At 49.6% G+C, this 20,720-nt stretch overlaps 1 protein-coding gene across 1 annotated transcript; it reads right to left on the minus strand.

Annotated features, from left to right (window-relative positions):
* Positions 1-1,421: 1,421 nt before the first annotated feature.
* LOC119974898 (sialic acid-binding Ig-like lectin 13) lies at positions 1,422-19,086 on the minus strand. Its single transcript, XM_038814234.1, has 7 exons — positions 18,956-19,086; positions 18,319-18,400; positions 10,941-11,306; positions 9,177-9,470; positions 7,350-7,631; positions 5,011-5,107; positions 1,422-1,633 (listed from the first exon to the last, which is right to left on the minus strand). The coding sequence occupies exons 2-7, from the start codon at positions 18,356-18,358 to the stop codon at positions 1,465-1,467; spliced, it is 1,248 nt and encodes a 415-aa protein (XP_038670162.1). The 5' UTR covers positions 18,359-18,400; positions 18,956-19,086; the 3' UTR covers positions 1,422-1,464.
* Positions 19,087-20,720: the final 1,634 nt, after the last annotated feature.

Here is a 20,720-nt window from a genome sequence, read left to right on the forward strand (position 1 = left end):
TGACAAAAACTTCAACAAGGTCAGTTTTTAAAGAGTGATTCACGGAGGATGAGAGAACCAAAGAGAGAGAGATGGAAGAGGTTTAAGGAGGGAAATACAGAGTTTAGGGCCCCAAGCAGCTGAAGACATGACTGCCAATGGTAGAGCGATGATATAGAGGGAGTGCAGGACTGAATGAAAACCTGGGATCGGTATTGATCTGGGACTTGGGGTGGCAGGGGGAAGGGAGGGTGTGAGAACATTGGAGTCATTCAGGAGTCTGAGGGTGACAGTGAACAAACAGAAACATGAATTAAAACAGAAAGTTCTGGAAAAACTCAGCACCTCTGGCAGCATCTGTGGAGAGAGAGACAGAGTTAACGATTTGAGTCCAATATGACTTTTCTTCAGGACATGGAAGTTCAAACGGTGACTTCCAGTGGACGGAGGGTGATGGAGAGCGTCCACTTCATCACAGCTCTGCCACATTTCAGAACAAAATCCTACATTTCTCTCGAGCCTTTCACCACCTCAGGACACCCCAAAGTGATTAATGGGCAACAAAAAGGACTTTCTTTGTGGTGTTGCCAATGTTGTAATCCTGGAATTGCAACAGGTCATTTATGCAGAGCAAGATCCCACACACAGCCATGTAATAATGACCCAGATCATCTGTTATTTTAGTCAAGTTGGTTGAGGGATAGATGTTGGTCTCAGGACATTGGAGGGGTGGGGAGGTGGTGGAGAAACTCTTCCACGCCCACTACCCCCACCATACATCTTCCAAATAATGGCCAGCTTAGCTGTCTGCTCTGAGTCTGTTCCAGCACCACGAGGTTCAAGGACCAGCAGTGGGTTCACATTGAGTCCACCCATTTGGACAGTGGAATTGATCCCATTAACTCTCAGGCTCTGTGTTAAGGTTATTCTTCCCTCTCGTCACGAGAGGGTCGCTGGGTTGGAGAACATCTTTCACCAGAACTCTTGTCTGAGCAAGATTGCAAATGCGATCGGTAAACGTGCTCTGACCCACTGTCTCCGAACAAAATCGTTAACAAGGACAAAGTGCTTCTCTCAGCTGACACCATCTATTACCAACATTGTAAACACAGCGGAAATGTCTCTGAGAGGCTAATATATATGGCACCACTGCTGGCACATAGGAGTTTCCCATTAGAAATAAACACACAGGATTTTAAAGATTATGAGAGCATGCAACACCAGAAAATGATGCCTTGGAGATGGGAATTATTATTTTTTTTAATGTATAAAACTGAGTACAGTACTTCCATTGCTTGTATTTCCGGATGTAAAATTATACAGAAATAACAAGCTTTTCACAATCTTTGAAAGCATGAAAAAGGTGCAGCATTCAGAAAGCATGTTCAAAGCTGATAGAAAAGTTGCGCAATATCCTTTTTTTTTTAATTGCTATTTGCCTATATTGTTTTCACACACCCCACAGCCCCTCTCCCTGTTTTACGCTCATTTTCTCTTGAATCTGATCTCTGCGTATTCCGTGACCTCGCTCCTGTGGACAGTCCCGTCACCATTGGGTCTCTTTGAGAAGTTGATTGTGGCGTAGAGAAGGTTATCGGGTTTGTCGGTGTGCCCTTGCGAGTGAAAGCAGCTGCAGCGACTCTCATCCCAGGTACTGGAGGGGAAGGAAGGTCAAAGAGACATTGTCAAACTGTCATCTGAATTCCAGTTTAAATTGGATTGCAGCTGACTCAAAATTATTAAATAGTGTATAAAGTTCTGATTTCTTGATTCTTTTATATCTGAACCAGACAAAGAAGCCATAGAAATTTGCCTTGCACAGGCTGAAAACATCAGGAGCTAAAGAAACCCTAAAATAAATGGATATCATTGGAAGACCAGTTCAGATTCCGGTTAGATGTCAAGAGATGTCAACAACGACTTCCGGTGTGCAGTATGAAGTGAGTGAGCACACAGTGGCAGCTCCTGCCCAAGGTTACAGAAAAGAGCTCTTTTTTGGGCGGCACAGGTTGGAATTTCGATGAAAAGCCGTTGGTGAATGTTCAAGGAGTACTTCCCCCCAGGAATAGTATGTTTCTGGGTTATCAGACCCTCAGAAACAGTGCAAGATCGGGCGGAAGCAGCAGCAAACAAGAGCCTCTACAAGCAGGCAGGTGGGGGAAGGGCCAGCTCAGATTTCTCAAGCTGACTTGAGGGCCTTTATGAAAGCTGAATTCTAGCAGCAGTCGACGCTGTCCCGACGAATCCCAGTGGGGGAAGGTGTCTAGAGGAGCATTCCCCATAATTTATGGTGCTCACCCGGAGTGGGGCAAAGGAAAAAGCTGCAGCAGCTCCCCAAGAAAAGCAGGGGAAGAAAGACAAAATGGCGGCCGGCGGAACACCCGAGGACTGGTGGAAGTGGGCGCAGGAGCAGCAAGCCTCTCTTCTGCGCTGTTTTGCGGAGCTGAAGGCTGAGTTGCTGGACTCCCTGAATGCGACTACAAACAAGCTGCTTGGGACCCAGGCGGCCCAGAAGGCGTCCATTCGGAGTTGCAGCAGCAGGCCGCTGAGAGGGAGGAGGAGGCCATGGTCCTCGTGAGGAAAGTGGAGTTGCACGAGGCACTTCACAAAAAGTGGCAAGACCGCTTGGAGGAGCTGGACGTTCACACGAGGCGAAAGAATTTGAGGATCCTGGGCCTGGCGGAGGGGCTGGAGGGGTCGGATCTCCCGGCGTATGTGACCACAATGTTGAGCTTGTTGATGGGAGCGGGGTCCTTCCATTTGCCCCTGGAGCTTGAGGGAGCTCATCGAGTGATGGCCAGGAGGCCTAAGGCAAATGAACCCCCGCGGGCGGTGCTGGTGCGGTTCCATCGGTTTAGTGACCGGGAGTGTGTGCTGCGCTGGGCCAAGAAAGAGAGGAGCAGCAAGTGGGAGAATTCGGTGGTGTGAATCTACCAGGACTGGGGTGCGGAGGTGGCAAAGCGGCGGGCCGGGTTCAACCGGACGAAGGCGGTGCTGCATGCCAAGCAGGTCAGATTTGGAATGCTGCAGCCTGCGCGTCTGTGGGTGACATATAAGGACCGGCACCACTACTTCGAGTCCCCGGAGGAGGCGTGGGCCTTTGTACAGGCAGAGAAGCTGGACTCAAACTAGGGTCTGGGGACACACTATGGCCGTTGCTGTTTTCGCTGTTGCTGTTCTTCAATTTTGACAGGTGTTATTCTTATGCTGGTTTTCTTTTTGCTCTGTTTCCGGGTGGGTTTGTCTGTTGAGTATGGGTGTGGGGTATGTGGGGAACGTTGGGGGTTTGTGTTTTATATGTTCTCTTCTGTACGGGGCTGGGGGTTGGGGTGAAACTGGATTTTGAGGAGCTGTGTCAGAAGGGTGGGGTGTGGCCGCAGAGCACAAACACACAGATCTGATGTCTTCATGCTTCATCCTGTGCACAGCCTGAAAAAAATGAACCCATAACCCAATCCCCTCAAAATGATGGATGCCTCATGTCCTGCACAGCCCACCAGCCCAAGGTATTATAAAAGTATAATGACAAGACGTTGCATCCCGCCACCACATGGCACCAACCCCTGTCCCTGCTATGTAAGAATCCTTCCTGTTTGTGGTGGTATGATTAGCATAGCTGCCCACCATTGGTGCAGAACACCGGCTTACCATTGGCCCTAGTCAGTCATGTGCCACTCGACCGGTTGGTTGAGACCAGTCATGTGACGGTTCCCCGATTGGTCAAGAGGCTGAGTTAACCCCGCCTCCAGGGCGGGGTATAAATACCCAGTACTCCCGGCGGTCGTCCTACTGTAATCGACCGCAGGGCTTAACATCTAGTATATTAAACCCATACCTTTGTTCAGCAACTCGTCTCGCGTTCAATTGATGGTACATCACTGTTTATCACCTTTGATGCCATTTCTTTAATTTAGTTGATCATTTTGGTCTCTGGACCCATTATCAGGAAGAGCCTTTAAGCAGAAGAGTGCTTGCCAGGACACTGTTCCCAGGCTTGGTGTTTGGAGAAGAGAGGCCAGATTCTTTGGTACCTTGTGGACCTTGGGAACTGGTTTTGGAGGAGGTTGGTTCAGTTGGTTAACTGTCAACTGGTGGGTTGGCCAGGGACAGTGTTCTGACTGACAACATGAGGCTTTCTGAGAGAACTGGGCAGAAGTGCTTAGACATTGAAAATGCAAGGAACGGTCTCTCTCTTGTGCTTGCTGAAGTGAAAGAACTGCCCAACTGTCCTGAAAGCAGTAAATGCCTGGCACATTCTTTGCTGTGAACCTGAAATGATGCTGAGACTGCAGAGAAGGTGGACAACCTTGCCAGAGAAAACCATTGCATGTCAAGAAGGAGGAAGTACCAAAACAAATGCCTAAACCTCAGAAAGACATTGAGAGGATGTCATCCCAGTGAATCAATGATCCTTCTCCTTTAATTTTTTTGATATTTTATTTCCCTTTCCCCCATCCTTTCCCCTCTGTTGTTTGCCTGCATGTATGTCTGTGGGTGTAGAGAGTGGGTGAGTTGCGAAAGAGACAGTCAGTTATATTTTCTGTCCATTTAATTATAATACTATACATAACAACAGGTTATTTGTGTTGTAATGTTACAAAACTGGTGACTGTAGTTAATTGGTATCAACCAAGGTCTGTAGCTATATTTTAAATGAAATCTAATTTCACCTGTGTTGTTACTCTGGGTCAAGTGGGAGTGGAATTAACCGCGCACGAGCCCAGGGTGTTGTGACACTCGATGGCTCGACAATTTCTTTTCCATTCAGCTATTTATTCAATTCACCATTTTAAAGTTCCTATTCAATCTGCTTCCACCGTCCTTTTAGGCAACACATTCCCGATCACAACAAGTTATTGGAATTCATCTGGATACAGGACAATGAAAGACACACTCCCGATCATGAGGGACAAAGAGATAATTTGCGAGCAGGATGGATGCCGCTTAATCTGAGGAAAATAATCACTGATTTAAGCAAAGAAGATTGAAATAAATATGAAGAAAAACATCACTTTAAAGCTTCACACTTACTTTCTCACATACACAAAGATTAACATTCCAGCCAGGAAACAACTCAAGATGATCCCAGCCGTGATCAATCCTACTGTCCAGTTTTTAGAGTCTCTACCTGTAAAAAACAGCCATTAGTTACTGTGTTACAGTTTTAGAATGATGCTCCGATGTGTCTCAGCAGCGATGCACTCTGTTGAAGTTAGATTTAGAAAGAAGGTTTTTAAACAAAAGGTACCCATTGGCTTCGATGCCTGTACAAGAGGCAATTTGCAGGAATCAATAGTGTATAAACAATGCTTGTGATTTTATAGCCTAAGAATTACTAATATCAGAAAGGACACAGAATGGCTGTTAGCTGAGCCAGCAATACGAAAAGACACAAAATGGCTTTTAGCTGGACTATCCACATTCCTGAACAACCATTCGCTGGGTTAAGTTGCAAACTGGTATAAATAACATCATTTAATTACAGGCAGCAGAGTTAGTCAGGGGGACAAGAATAATTGAAACAGATACGGGAGTACTTCACCAGCAAGTGATAACAGCTCCACAGGACAAAAAGCATTATGTATCAGGTTATCATTTAGGTTATCCATTTTGGTAGGAATAACAGCAAACGGGATTATTATTTAAACGATAAAATATTAAAGCATGCCGCTGTTCAGAGAGACTTGGGTGTGCTAGTGCATGAGTCACAGAAGGTTGGTTTACAAGTGCAACAGGTGATTAAGAAGGCAAATGGAATTTTTTCCTTCATTGCTAGAGGGATGGAGTTTAAGACTAGGGAGGTTATGCTGCAATTGTATAAGGTGTTAGTGCGGCCATACCTGGAGTCTTGTGTTCAGTTTTGGTCTCCTTACTTGAGAAAGGACGTACTGGCGCTGGAGGGTGTGCAGAGGAGATTCACTAGGTTAATCCCAGAGCTGAAGGGGTTGGATTATGGGGAGAGGTTGAGTAGACTGGGACTGTACTCGTTGGAATTTAGAAGGATGAGGGGGGATCTTATAGAAACATTTAAAATTATGAATGGAATAGATAGGATAGATGCGGGCAGGTTGTTTCCACTGGCGGGTGACTGCAGAACTAGGGGACATAGTCTCAAAATAAGGGGAAGTAGATTTAGGACTGAGTTTAGGAGGAACTTCTTCACCCAAAGGGTTGTGAATCTATGGAATTCCTTGCCCAGTGAAGCAGTTGAGGCTCCTTCATTACATGTTTTTAAGGTAAAGATAGATAGTTTTTTGAAGAATAAAGGGATTAAGGGTTATGGTGTTCGGGCCGGAAAGTGGAGCTGAGTCCACAAAAGATCAGCCATGATCTAATTGAATGGCGGAGCAGGCTCGAGGGGCCAGATGGCCTACTCCTGCTCCTAGTTCTTATGTTCTTAAGTATCCTCGCCAGCTCAAGGTCTCCAGGTGCAGGCAGGAGACGTAACTTTACCAGTTGGTATGAGTGACTTCTTCATGAAGTCAGGGGCTGGTAAGGGGCCAACCCACTTTACGTAATGTCAAGTTCAATTGGATATATAATTAATGTATGTAATGTATAAACAATATTTTTGTACAAGGTCCAGCCGAAATGGGCTGTTTAGCTGTTTTGAAAAATGTTTTCCTTTGTTCTGTAGAAAGACAGTCTGGGACTTTAACAGATGCCATCTCCCCGCTGGCGAAATAAACCGTTTGATGCGAGGACCAGAAGCCCTGGGCGTTGAGTGATTTCTTTGACATCTTCTCCCGGTAACACACTCACTCAATTTTTAAATATTCCTTCTTGGACAATGCCAATATTTATTGTCCATCCTTAGTTTTCCCTGAGAAGGTGGTGGGGAGACTTTCTCCTGAACCAGTGGTTTGAAACAAACTGGGAGACCAGTTCAGAGGACAGTTAAGAGGCAAATGGGCAGGATTCCTTTGTTTAAAGCTTCATCAGTGACCCATCTTATATCTATTTACAGTTTGACCCAACACTAAAATAATTGATTGTCAGATCACTATCATATTGTTGTTTGGGATCTTGCTGTGTGGAAATTGGTAGCCATGTTTCCACATTATAACACGATGACCTTTAAGATGTATTTCATTGGCTGTAAAGTATTTATGGAGAATCTAATCATTATATAAGTTTAGGTCTTCCTTTTAAATGTAACCTTTGTACATAAAATATTGATCAGTGTAATTTTTGAATATTGATCAAACTCCCAAATTCTGCCTATTTATTCTGAATTGAAACCTGACAAGACACGGTGACAAATGGACAGATGGAGGTATTAGGGACAGATGACCAAGGGATTGGTGTAAAGAGGCGTTGTGTGTATGTGTGTCTGTGTTTGGGAGATGTTGAAGTCTGTGTACACTCACGTTCCACAGTGATGGTTATGGATCCCTCCACTGCTCCATGTTCATTCTCTGCCACACACTCATAGTCTCCAGTGTCCCTGGATGTAACGTGAGGAACCACCAACCACAGCTCATTGTTGGAACTTGTTCTGTTCATTGTGACATTAAGATGTCTCCACGTCAGGATAGAAGTTGGGAAGCTTTCGACAGAGCAGATTATCACTGTAGAGGTACCCTCAATTATATTGATGGATGATGCATCAATCATTTCAAGAGAAGTAATTGAGAGATTTTGTGGTGCATCTAAAAATGAATAAATTAATAATTTACATTGACTGTGAAGCACTTTGAGAGTCCCTGAAAATGTGAAAGATGCGAGATCAATGTAGATTTCTTCAAAACACATCATTTAATACTGACAGACACTCCAGTTCCGTACTGCGTTGCACTGTCTCTACCTGGGATGGACCATTTCAGTTATGAAGAGAAGCTGGATAGGCTTTGTTGGAACAGAAAAGACTGAGCGGCAATCGAGGTGTAAATGATCTTTTCAAAATAAATTTTGAGTACCCGATTCATTTTTTTTCAACTAAGGGCCAATTTAGCATGGCCGATCTACCTGTGCTACACATCTTTTGGCATATCGGGGTAAGACCCATGCAGACACAGGGAGAATGTTCAAACTCCACATGGACAATGATCCGGAACATGGAACTAACTCGGGTCCTTGGCGCTGTGAGGCTGCAGTGCTAACCACTGAGCCACCATGCTGTCCCTTCGGGGTACATGATTATAATGGCATGGACAGGGTGGGTCGGGAGAAGCTGTTACCCTTAGTTGAAGGGTCAGTCACAAAGGAACACAAGTTCAAGGCAAGAGGCAGGAGGTTTGGGGGGGATGAGGGGAAAAGATTTTACCCAGAGGGTAACGGTCTGGAATGCACTGCCTAAGAGGGTGATAGAAGCGGATTGCCTCACAACCTTTAAAAGTACCTGGATGAACACTTGGCCCATTATCACATCCAGGGCTCTGAGCCAAGTGCTAGCAAATGGAATTAGTTAGGTAGGGCAGGTATTTTTCATGTGTCAGTGCTGATTTGATTGGCCAAAAGGCCTCTTCTGCACTGTATTTTCTGTGGGTCAGTACTGGGAGAGAGGTGCACTGTCAAAGGATCAATGCTGATGGAATGCTGCACTGTTGGAGAGTCAGTGCTGAGTGAATGCTGTATTGTAGAAGAGTCAGTGCTAAGGGAGTGCTGCACTGTCGAGTTAGTGCGGCACTGTTGGAGAGTCAATACTGAGGGCGTGCTGCACTGTCGGAGAGTCAATACCGTGGGCGTGCTGTCCTGTCGGAGTGTCAATACTGAGGGACTGCTGCACTGTCGGAGGGTCAGTGCTGAGAGAGTGCTGCACTGTCAGAGAGTCAATACTAAGGGAGCGCTGCATTGTCAGAGAGTTAATGTTGAAGGAGCGTTGCACTGTTGGAGGATCAATACTGACAGAGTGCTGCCCTGTCGGGGGATCAGTGCTGAGGGTGTGTCACACTGGCAGGTGGTAGGCGCTGAGGGATTGCTGCACTGTCGGAGGGTCAGTGCTGAGGGAATTCTGCACTGTCGGAGAGTCAGTATTGAGGGAGCACTGCATTGTCCGAGGTGCCATCTTTTATATCGCAGATTAAACTTTGGACTACCGTTTCAGTTGGACATAATTGATTGCAAGACTGATTTAATAGATTTAATAGAGAGGTCTCACTCAGCAAAATTGTTCAAACCACTGTGCTGTTTGGAATCTTTCTGTGCAAACTGGAAAATATTGCTCCTAATATAGAATAAAGGATGTCTGTACTTACATTGCACAGTTAGTCTGAGGGGCCGCTCCGATGAAACAGATGGATATCTCACTCTACAGGTGAGAGTTTGTCCGTGGTGTCTGAGTGATGGGGTCAAGGTCAGAACAGAAGTATAGGTCAGAGTGACGCCATGCTGAGTTACTGTGTTTGAGACTGATCCAGGTACGTCAGTGGGAGTGTCCCAGGTTAAGACAGGTGTTGTTCCACTGCACGTTGTGTTGAAGGTGCAGCTTATGTCCACACGCTTTCCTGCAATAATTTCAGCAGGGAATATCCTGGGTTTATCTGTGAAATCTAACACACACAGAATGGATCCTTTTAGATAAATATAATGTGAAGCATCAGTTCAAATAGAAATCACAGTCCCACAAGTGAAAGCTCCTTTACAAAGATGGTGTGAGGCTGGTTTAGCATAGTGGGCTAAACAGCTGGCTTGTAATGCAGAACAAGGCCAGCAGCGCGGGTTCAATTCCCGTACCAGCCTCCCCGAACAGGTGCCAGAATGTTGTGACTAGGGGCTTTTCACAGTAACTTCATTGAAGCCTACTTGTGACTATTGTTATTATTACAATGAACAATATAGAATTTCCTATTTTCTATCATAGAGGAGTGTCTGTCCTCAGCTATTGCACTTTGACTCTGAGACCATGGGTGAGAGGGGAGGAGTCCCTCACAGTTCTGGCTGAACAGGCTTGGTACTTCCACAGAAAACTGACAAATTCTAATGAAACCTCGACTAGAGCAGGACAGAAAGTATTTGAAAAAATGTCCGAACCAGCACCTAAAACATGATCAAATTATTGATCACATTGCTTCTTGTGGAATCTTGCTGTGCACATATTAAAAGGGATTCGAGGACGTAGTGGTATTGTCACTGGACTAGTTAACCAGATACCCAGAGTATTCCTCTGGGGTCCCAGGTTCCAATGCAGATGATTAAATTTGAATTCAATAACATTTGGAATTAAAAGTCTAATGATAACCATGAAACCATTGTTAATTGTCATAAAAACCCGTCTGGTTCACCCATGTCCTTTGGGGAAGGAAATCTGCTGTCCTTAACAGGTCTGGCCTAAATGTTTCTCCAGACCCACAGCAATGTGGTTAACTCTTACCTGCCCCCTCAAGGGCACTTCGGGACGGGCAATAAATACTGGCTCAGCCAGATCATGTCCCATGATCGAATAAAAAAAACATACTGACTGCTGCAGAGGTTGGTTTAGCACACTGGGCTAAATCGCTGGCTTTTAAAGCAGACAAAGGCAGGCCAGCAGCATGGTTCAATTCCCCTACCAGCCTCCCCGAACAGGCGCCGGAATGTGGCGACTAGGGGCTTTTCACAGTAACTTCATTGAAGCCTACTTGTGACAATAAGCGATTTTCATTTCATTTTCATTTCAGTGGCTTCATTTCAAGAATTATTTCACAGTCTGTGAATTGATTTGGGGTGTCCTGAGGGGGTGAAAGGCGGTAAAGAACTGTGAATCTTTCCTTTGTCGATATGTCAGACCTTTAAGAGATCAATGGAAATGGATAACCCGATAACATTAATGAACACGGACAATACATTTAATAATTGATATTAAAGTGAGTATTAGAGGTAGCTTTAGAACCGAACTGGAAACTGTCAACAGGTTATTGGTAATCAGACGCTGTGTTATATAATAAGCTGTGTTTTGTGTTAATGTGTAAACGTCACAGTTTGTGTTATTTCCCATTGAGAGTTGGATGTGAATTGTTGAGTAATTAAAACACAGCACTTACCAGAAACGTTAATCTGGGTTACAGGATGGTAGTTGTACATATTGGGGTGGTCAAATTCTATTCTGAAAAAATAAGATCCTGCATCTTCCCGTGTGACGTTGTTTATAATCAGGGAACAGTCGCCATCTTTCAGGTCTCCAGACAGCCGGGTCCGATGGCGGAAGCGTGGTGACTCGTGACTGTGATTCTTGGAGTGAAAGGCAATAGACGATGACGACTGAATCCTGCCATTATACCAGATTCCGTCTCGTGGTTGGTTTGCCAAATCTGATGGATAACTGTAATTACATGAAATCCAGACACACAAACCTTCCTGCGCTGTCACCTCTCGCGGAGCATCACTGTTCCACTCTTTTGACAGTCCAACTGTGGAGAAAAATATCAATTAACAGTCGATGGTCTGTAGACCCACCAGACTCAAAATTTACAGACTGGATTGAATTGTGGGGTAGTCAATACTGAGGAGGACTGCAGCAAATGACCGGAAGATATCAATAAGTTTGGAGAATGGACAGTTAATTGGCTAACGAATTTCAACATTAATAACTATTAATTGATGCACTATTAATTATGACGAGACGAGAGTAGAGAGTAATCGAGGCTTTATTACACAGAGATGTGTGGCCTCCTACAGCAGCTGGCAAAATGGCTGCTGCACGGAGAGCACACATATTTATACTCCGCCTACTGGACGGAGCCAGCAGGCAGGATCTACCCCCATACCTGTAGTACAGGGGCCTTACCGTAATACCCATATATACAATATAATACAACAGTGGTGACTACCACATTCACCCCCTGTTAAAAATGAGTCTAGCTGGGGTGGTGGAAAACTATATACATACAGATTGGTTTTAAAATTACAGAGAAGGTTACAAATTTAGACAATCGGGTGCCTTGATCTGTTGTTGAGAGCGCCGCAGTACTGCTGGCGACTCAGGCGTCGGCTTGGTCTTCGGTGACTCTGGGAGAGTGTTGAAATCCTCTTCATCCCCGGGTGGGAGCAAGGGGAGGACGGACTGTCCTGGAGTGGGGGCTATGGTGGGGTGTGCTGGGGGGAGGGAGGATGCGCCAGGGCAGAGGGAGGGTGTGTGGGGACCCAGCTGGTGCCAGGTCCCTGAGGGAGACTGTGTCTTGGCGGCCATCAGGGTACGCTACATAGGCTACTGCGGGTTTGCGTGGAGTAGCTGTACCCTCTCAACCAATGGGTCCGCCTTGTGGAGCCGCACGTGTTGGGGAGGAGAACGGGTCCTGGGGCTGCCAGCGACGTTGGGAGCGAAACCCCGGAGATGGACTTCCTATTGAAGGCAAAGAGACGTTCATGGGGGGTTTCGTTAGTCACGGTGCACAGGAGCGACCAAATGGAGTGAAGTGCGTCGGGGAGGACCACCTGCCAGCGGGAGGCCGGGAGATTTCTGGACCATAGGGCCAGCTGGACGGCCCTCCAGACCCACCTGCCACCGCTCCACCTGCCCGTTTCCCCTGAGGTTTAAGTTGGTCGTCCTGCTCGAGGCAATGCCCCTGTTGAGCAGGTACTGGTGCAGCTCATCGCTCATAAATGAGGATCCCCGGTCGCTGTTGACGTAGGCGGGGAAACTGAACAGAGCGAAGATCGTGGTGTGGGCTTTGATGACAGTGGCAGACGTCATATTGGGGCATGGGACGGCGAATGGGAATCGGGAATACTCGTTGACCACATTAAGAAAGTACGTGTTGCAGTCGATGGAGGGGAGGAGCCCTTTGAAGTCCACGCTGAGGCATTCAAAGGGGCGGGAGGCCTTCACCAGGCGCGCACAGTCTGGCCGGTAGAAGTGCGGCTTGCACTCCGCACAGATCTGGCAGTCTCTGGTGATAGCCCTGATGTCCTCGATGGAGTAGAGCAGAAGCTCACCCCAGATTGCAAACCCGTCGCCACCAGGAGCAGACAGTACAGCGCCAAGGACAGGACCTTCATCAGGTCAAAGGTCCAGCAGATGCTGCAGGAAGGTATCATTGAGGCCAGCAACAGTCCCTGGAGAGCCCAAGTGGTATTGGTGAAAACCGGAGAGAAAAACAGAGACTGCCAGATCTGTGCGGAGTGCAAGCCGCACTTCTACCGGCCAGACTGTGCGTGCCTGGTGAAGGCCTCCCGCCCCTTTGAACGCCTCAGCGTGGACTTCAAAGGGCTCCTCCCCTCCATCGACTGCAACACGTACTTTCTTAATGTGGTCAACGAGTATTCCCGATTCCCATGATTCTAATGAAGTGGTAAAAGCGGGTGACTCCTGGGCGACAGAGATCGTCGTGCAGGGTCCGGAATCGGTCTACTTGTGCACTGGCACATGTACCTCGGGATAGGGCGTCGGGGGGCTCGTTGAGCTTACCTGGGCGACACAAAGTCTCGTAATTGTAGGTGGAGAGCTCGATCCTCCACCTCAAGATTTTATCATTTTTAATCTTACCCCACTGTGTGTTGTTAAACATGAAGGCTACCGACCGTTGGTCAGTGAGGAGAGTGAATCTCCTGCCGGCCAGGTAATGCCTCCAATGTGGCACGGTTTCAACGATCGCTTGGGCCTCCTTTTCGATGGAGGAGTGCTAAATTTCGGAGGCATGGTGGGTGCAGGAAAAGAATGCCACGGGCCTGCCTGCCTGGTTGAGGGTGGCAGCCAGAGCGACGTCTGATGCATCGCTGTCGACTTGGAAGGGGAGCGTCTCTACTGCGTGCATCGTGGCCTTTGCGATGTCGGCCTTGATACGGTTGAAGGCCTCGTGAGCCTCCACTGTCAGGGGGAAGGCAGTGGATTGAATGAGTGGGTGGGCCCTGTCCACATAGTTTGGGACCCACTGAGCGTAGTACGAAAAGAACCCCATGCATCGTTTGGGGGCCTTGGGGCAGTGGGGGAGGGGGAGTTCCATGAGGGGGCGCATGCAGTCGGGGTCGGGCCCAAGAACCCCGTTCTGAACCACAGAGCCGAGGATGGGTAATTGGTTGGTGCTGAACACGCACTTCTCCTTGTTGTAAGTGAGGTTGAGGAGAGTGGCGGTGTGGAGAAATTTGGAAAGGTTAGTGTCATGGTCCTGCTGGTTGTGGCCGCAGATGGTGACGTTATCCAGGTATGGGAAGGTGGCCTGCAGCCCATACCAGTCAACCATTCGGTCCATCTCCCGTGGAAGACCGAGACCCTGTTGGTGACGCCGAAGGGAACCCTAAGGAAATGGCAAAGGCAGCCGTCTGCTTCAAACGCAGTGTATGGGTAGTCCGCCTTACAGATGGGGAGCTGGTGGGCAGATTTCAGGCCCACTGTCGAGAAGACCCGGTACTGTGCAATCTGATTGACCATATCAGATATGTGTGGGAGGGGGTACGCGTCGAGCTGCGGGTACCGATTGATGGTCTGACTGTCGTCAACGACCATCCTGTTTTTCTCTCCGGTTTTCACCAATACCACTTGGGCTCTCCAGGGACTGTTGCTGGCCTCAATGATACCTTCCTGCAGCATCCGCTGGACCTTTGACCTGATGAAGGTCCTGTCCTTGGCGCTGTACTGTCTGCTCCTGGTGGCGACGGGTTTGCAATCTGGGGTGAGCTTCGCAAAAAGGGAAGGCGGGTTGACGTTAACGGACGCGAGGCCGCAAAGACTACGGGGTGGTAGGGGCCCACCGAATTTCAGGGTTAGGCTCTGGAGGTTGCACTGGAAGGCCAGGCTGAGTAGCAAGGCAGCACAGAGGTTGGGAGGACGTAGAGCCGGAAGCCGCTGAACTCTGCGACCAGGTCGGTGAGGGTGGCAATGCAGTCCCACCAGATCGCCACGGAGTGGGATCCGGAGGCCAGGGAGATTCTTTGGTTAGCGGGGTGCACCGCGAGGGAGCAGAGCCTTATCATATCGGGGTGGATGAAGCTCTCAGTGCTCCCAGAGTCCAGAAGGCAGGATATCTCGTGCCCGTCAACCTTCACCTTTGTTGACGCGGTCGCGAGGTTGTGCGGTCGAGACTCGCCGATCGTTACCGAAGCGAGACGCGGCTGGTTGTCGGTGGTTGCAGGCGATGAGCGACCCGCTGAGGTGCCCAACGGGCAGGGGTCCTGAGGCGGGTAAGATAGCGACGGCCACGGGCCACACGTGTCCTGGGCATGCAAGATGGTGGCGCCCTTGAGCCGCACGTGTCCTGGGGCAGGCAAGATGGCGGCGCCCTTTGGTTCTGAGGCGAACAAGATGGTGGCGCCCACGGGCCCCACGTGGTCTGAGGAGATGAAGATGGCGGCACCCACTGGCCGCATGTGGGGCGTGCCGGGACAATAGCGGCGATTGAGTGGGCCTGGCACACTACGGCAAAATGTCCTTTCTTACCACAGGCCTTGCAGAGCGCGCTCCATGCCGGGCAGCGCTGCCGGGGGTGTTTTGTTTGTCCGCAGAAGTAGCACTTGGGTCCCCCGGGTTTGGTTGGCTGCCGCATGGCACAGGTGTGGAGTTGGCTGGGGGCGGTCGCTGATGGGGTCCACGATGAGGTGGCCGCTGGCTGGGTCCATGATGCACTGGAGGGGTGGGCCGTGCGGTCAGGGGCATAAGCCTGTACGTTGCGTGAAGCGACTGTGAGTGAGAGCGCTAGTTTCTTGGTCGCGGCGAGGTCAAGCGTGGCCCCTTCTAAGAGGCGCTGACGGATGTAGTTCGACTCTATGCCCGTAACGAACGCGTCTCTCATTAGCAGGTTCGAATGTTCAGAGGCCGAAACGGCCGGGCAATCACAGTCTCTCACCAGGGTGAGCAGGACACGCCAGAAATCTTCCATAGACTCACCGGGAAGTTGGTGCCGCGTGGACAGGAGGTGCCTGGCGTAGATCGGCTTGGTTTGCTGAGCGTAGTTCGCCTTCAGTAGCGCCATGGCCTCTGCGTAGGTAGCCGCGTCCCAGACGTGAGGAAAAATGTTGGAGCTCAGCCGCGTGTACAGAATCTGGAACTTCTGTGCCTCTGAGATTGGGTCTGGCGCAGACCCGATGTACGCTTCAAAGCAAGCTAGCCAATGTTCGAAGTCCTTTTTGGCGTTGTCTGCTTGAGGATGCAGCTGCAGGTGATCTGGCTTGATGCGGAGGTCCATATCTGAAAAATCTCTGTGTAATAAATTGATGCACTATCAATTACGACGAGACGAGAGTAGAGAGTAATCGAGGCTTTAATACACAGAGATGTGTGGCCTCCTACAGCAGCCGGCGAAATGGCTGCTGTTCGGAGAGCACACATATTTATACTCCACCTACTGGGCGGAGCCAGCAGGCAGGGATCTAGCCCCGTACTGTAGTACAGGGGCCTTACCCTAATACCCATATATACAATATAATACAACAGTGGTGACTACCACAGAGGTATTATTGGTTTTTTTTGAGAAATAAAGAGGTTGCATATTACCTCAAAATAAGAATCTGATGGGAAAGAGGAATAACATGATGTGGGGGAAGAAATACATCAATCTCTAAAAGTAGGAGCACAAGTTAACATGGTGATTAAACAAAGAAACCAAGGATTTGATTCTCCAGAATGATTTCTAAGTGCGGTAGCGAGCAGGAATTGCCATGAGCTTCCCAGCGCTCGGCCTAGCGAGGCCAACAGCGCAATGCAACATTAATTGTCCACTTAACCAAGCCCACGTGTTTCACGTCGCAAATGAAGGTTCAGCAACTGATTCGCCGGGACTGCACTCACCAGCTCCCCGCGAACAAAGTCGAGCAGCATTTAAGCAGCACTTGCCCAGCCAACCCCACTCAGCTCGTAGCCATAGTGCCGAGACACCCAGCCCCAAGGTGTGGAGATGGGGACTTGGGGAGACCCCGAGATATGTTTGAGGCCAGGAGGGATGTCCCGTTCCCCCGAGGGTCCTGGAGAGTGAATCACAGGGCAGCCAGTGCTGTCTGGGACGAGGTGGCAGCATGGTCAGGAATACTGACCTCCAGTGCCACAAGAAGGTCAACGACCTTTATGGCAGCATAGGTGAGTTGACACCAAGCACATATCCCCCGGGAACATTCTGTCCCCACGCGTGCGTGCCCCCTCAATCCTCCATGCGGCCCCCAACCCTCCCTACACCTCCTTTCTCCCTTCAATCCCATTCTTCACCATCACCCCCACCACTGTGCACTGACAAGACTGCATCTGTCTACAATCAGCGAAAGTCATTAATTTCAGGCCATTGTGATCGTTGTCTTAGTATTGGGATAGAATTCCTCCGAGCCTCTCTACTCCACTGTCATTTGCTGTGCTACATGGGCTCTGAATGCAACAACGCCTCAATTTTAAGATTCTCATCCTCAATTTCCAATTCTTCCATTAACCCCCACTCCACTACCTATATCTGCAACCTCCTCCAGCCTCTAACATCGCTGCTCTCCTCCAATTCAGAGAGGGACGTCAGTGTATATCAGTGAGAACAGGGGTGATGTCTGAATAGGACTTGGTGTGACTTCTTGGGGAATATGAGTTCCCCCAATGAGGGTGGGGCGGGGCAATCACTAGTAATTGCAGCTGTATAATTAGAGCTCGCCAGTGTGGTACCGGCTAGAGAAGGAAGCAGTAGTGAACTACTTCTACTGTGTAAGTATTGCTGTAAATAAAGTTATTTTCTGTTTGACTCTACAAACACGTGCTGGACTCTTCGTGGCCCTCACAAAACTTCCCAAGCGTAAATCCCACCCCCGCCATAGCAGGAATTCTCCGCCACCTGGGAATCGGCGGGGGCGGGAATTGCACCACGCCGGTCGGCGAGCCCCCCGCAGAGATTCTCTGGCCCGCGATGGGCCGAAGTCCCGCCGCTGACAGGCCGTTCCCGCTGGCGGGTATCAGAGCACCTCTGGTGACGGCGGGAGCAGGCGGCGCAAGCGGGCCCCGGGGTCCTGGGGGGGCGCGGGACGATCTGACCCCGGGGGGTGCCCCCACGGTGGCCTGGCCCGCGATCGGAGCCCACAGATCGGCGGATGGACCTGTGCCATGAGGGCACTCTTTTTCTTCTGCCGCCGCCGCCACGGTCTCCACCATGGCGGAGCCGGAAGAGACCCCCTCCTCCGCGCATGCGCCGGGTGACGTCAGCGGCCGCTGACGCTCCGGCGCATGCACGGACTCACAGCGGCCGGCGAAGGCCTTTCAGCCAGCCGTGTCGCCGGTTGGCAGGGCGCCAAAGGCCGTTCGCGGCGGTAGGCGGAGCGGAAGCCACTCCGGCGCGGGCCTATCCCCTAAAGGTGCGGAGAATTCCGCACCTTTGGGGAGGCCCGACGCTGGAGTGGTTCTTGCCACTCCGGTGCGCCGGGACCCCCTGCCCCGCCGATTAGGGGAGAATCCCGGCCTAGATCTCAATAGGAATTATCTTTTACAAAGACTATTAATTGTAAATCTGTCTGAGCTGACGATGATATTACCTTGGAGAAGTGACAGGAGGAAGTAAGATTTCCCGATCATTGTCGACTCTCTGATATTTCATCGGCTTCCCACTCTCACGTTCTGAAAGAGAAAGGAGTTAATGAGACCTCGCCTCATGTCCGACAGCTCTCGAGGACCAGGGGCGGGATCCTCTGTCCGGCAGCGGGATTCTCCGCCTGGAAGCTGGCCAATGGGGTTTTCAATTGAGGGCATCCCACGGTAAATCCGCGTGCGTGACTGCACTGCCAGCGAAACGGAGGGTCCCGCCAATGGAGAATCCAGCCCCAGAGCTGCTTTTCGACAATGTTCATCAAAGGCTCACTTGATTCTGCGTGGGATGAAATGTGCTCCACACACACTTACAAGACATCAAGACAGAAAAACAATGATGGACTTGCATTTCCCTAGCACCTTCCATCATCCCAGGACGCCCCAAAGCTCATGTCTGTGAACTTCTCTCGTGCCTTGAACTGGAAAAATGTTCTGTGTGACAGATTTGAGGCTCACACCCAGATTTCATTAATTGAACAAAATCTTTCAATGTCATTGAATCATTGGAACCTCTTTCTAAAGTCACAGAATCAACAAACGGTAATAGTGGTCATGGAAGTAAATTCCAATCATTATATTACTCACTGAGGATCTATCCGACTGCACTGCTGGGGAATAAATGCTGCCACGCTCTGCTTGAAGTGTGTTGCTCCCTCTGTGCATGTAATTAAAAAGGGTTGAGTTATAATGGTGAGTTAAAATAAGGAAGTGGGAAACAAGTGAGAAAGGAGGAGGTTGGGAAAAGGGAGAAATGAGGAAGAGAATAACCAGACAGTAATTCTGCGATATTGAACAACATAAAGACATTGCTGATCTTTCCACCCTAACTCTGATGCTATTTCTGGTGTTGTTTACTATCTGCTAACACAGATTTTCTACCATGGCTCCATGCAGTCAGAACCCACTCCTTCATATATGAGGTCACATTGCAGGGACTCCAGCACTGAAATGCAGCCTGTGAATCTAAAATACCAGTTCAGAGGGTGTGTAGATAATGAGGGAGTGCTGTACTGTTGGATCGTCAGCACTGAGGGAACTCTACACTGTTGGGGGTGAGGACTGTGGGAGTGCTATACTAGTGGATGGTCAGTACTGAGGGAGTGCTGCACTTTGGGAGGGTCAGTACTGAGAAATGCTGCACTGAAAGAGAGACAGTAATGAGGGAGTGCTGTACTGTCGGAGGGTCATTACAGAGGGAAATCTGTACTGCTAGATGGTCAGTACTGAGCGAGTACTACACTGTTGGAAAGGCCAGTACATAACAGAGTGCTGCGTTGTTAGAAGATCAGTACTTAAGGGAGTGCTGCACTGTCAGAGGGTCAGTATAGAGTGAGAACTGCAATAGGGTCTGATACACCTTCAATTCACCGTGAGGCAGAGAGAGCGAGTGAACAATAGGCTTTATCAGTCATGAACTTGCCTAGCCAGAGTCAGTAGTACAGATGAATGCCGCCCACAAGAGGCCGGTTTATATATGGCCCCGGTGTGGGCGGAGCCAGAGGCGGAGCCATACCAGGGTTCCAGTATAGTACCTGGAAGCAGTTCATATCACCACTTCCAGGTTACAGGTTGTGGTATCATGCATACATTATGGTGAATACATTCACCACATTCAGACCCTGTTAAAAAAATCAAGTCCAGCGGGGGTGACGTGGGGTCATTACATATTCAGTCTGTATGGAGGCCGGATCGTTCTCTTCTACCTCCTCTGGCAGTGCGGCGGGCACAGTTGTCACAAGTGGTGACTCCAGGGGTGTTGTGTCTGGAGGTTGAGCCTCAGTCCGGGGTGTCGGAGACGGTTGGGGTGCGGGGATAGGGTGGGGGGCGATGGGTGGTGGCCGTGTCAGCGCGGGACAATACACGAGACCCCGGGGGGGGGGGGGGTATGGGGCGCTGTGAGTGGCGGCGGGCAGCGGGGACGGGGGATGTAGGTGGGGGGGGGGTGCGTTGGCGGGGGAACTAGCTGGCGCTAGGTCCCGTCGGGAGACCGTGTCTTGCCGGCCGTCCTGGTGCGCGATGTAAGCGTACTGGGGGTTAGCATGGAGCAGCTGGACCCTCTCGACCAGGGGGTCAGTCTTACAGCTCCTCATGTGCCTCCGGAGAAGGACTGGTCCTGGAGTTTTCAGCCAAGATGGAAGCGAGACCTCCAGAGATGGACTTCCTGCGGAAGATAAACAAACGATTGTGAGGGGTCTCATTCATGGCCGTGCAGAGGAACGATCTGATGGAGTGGAGGGCGTCAGGGAGGACCTCCTGTCAGCGGGGGATTGGGAGACTTCTAGACCGAAGGGCCAGAAGAACGGCCTTCCATACTGCCGCGTTCTCCCTCTCCACCTGCCCGTTTCCTTGC

The sequence above is a fragment of the Scyliorhinus canicula genome, chromosome 12 (assembly GCF_902713615.1).
Source record: "Scyliorhinus canicula chromosome 12, sScyCan1.1, whole genome shotgun sequence".
Taxonomy (NCBI): Eukaryota; Metazoa; Chordata; class Chondrichthyes; order Carcharhiniformes; family Scyliorhinidae; genus Scyliorhinus; species Scyliorhinus canicula.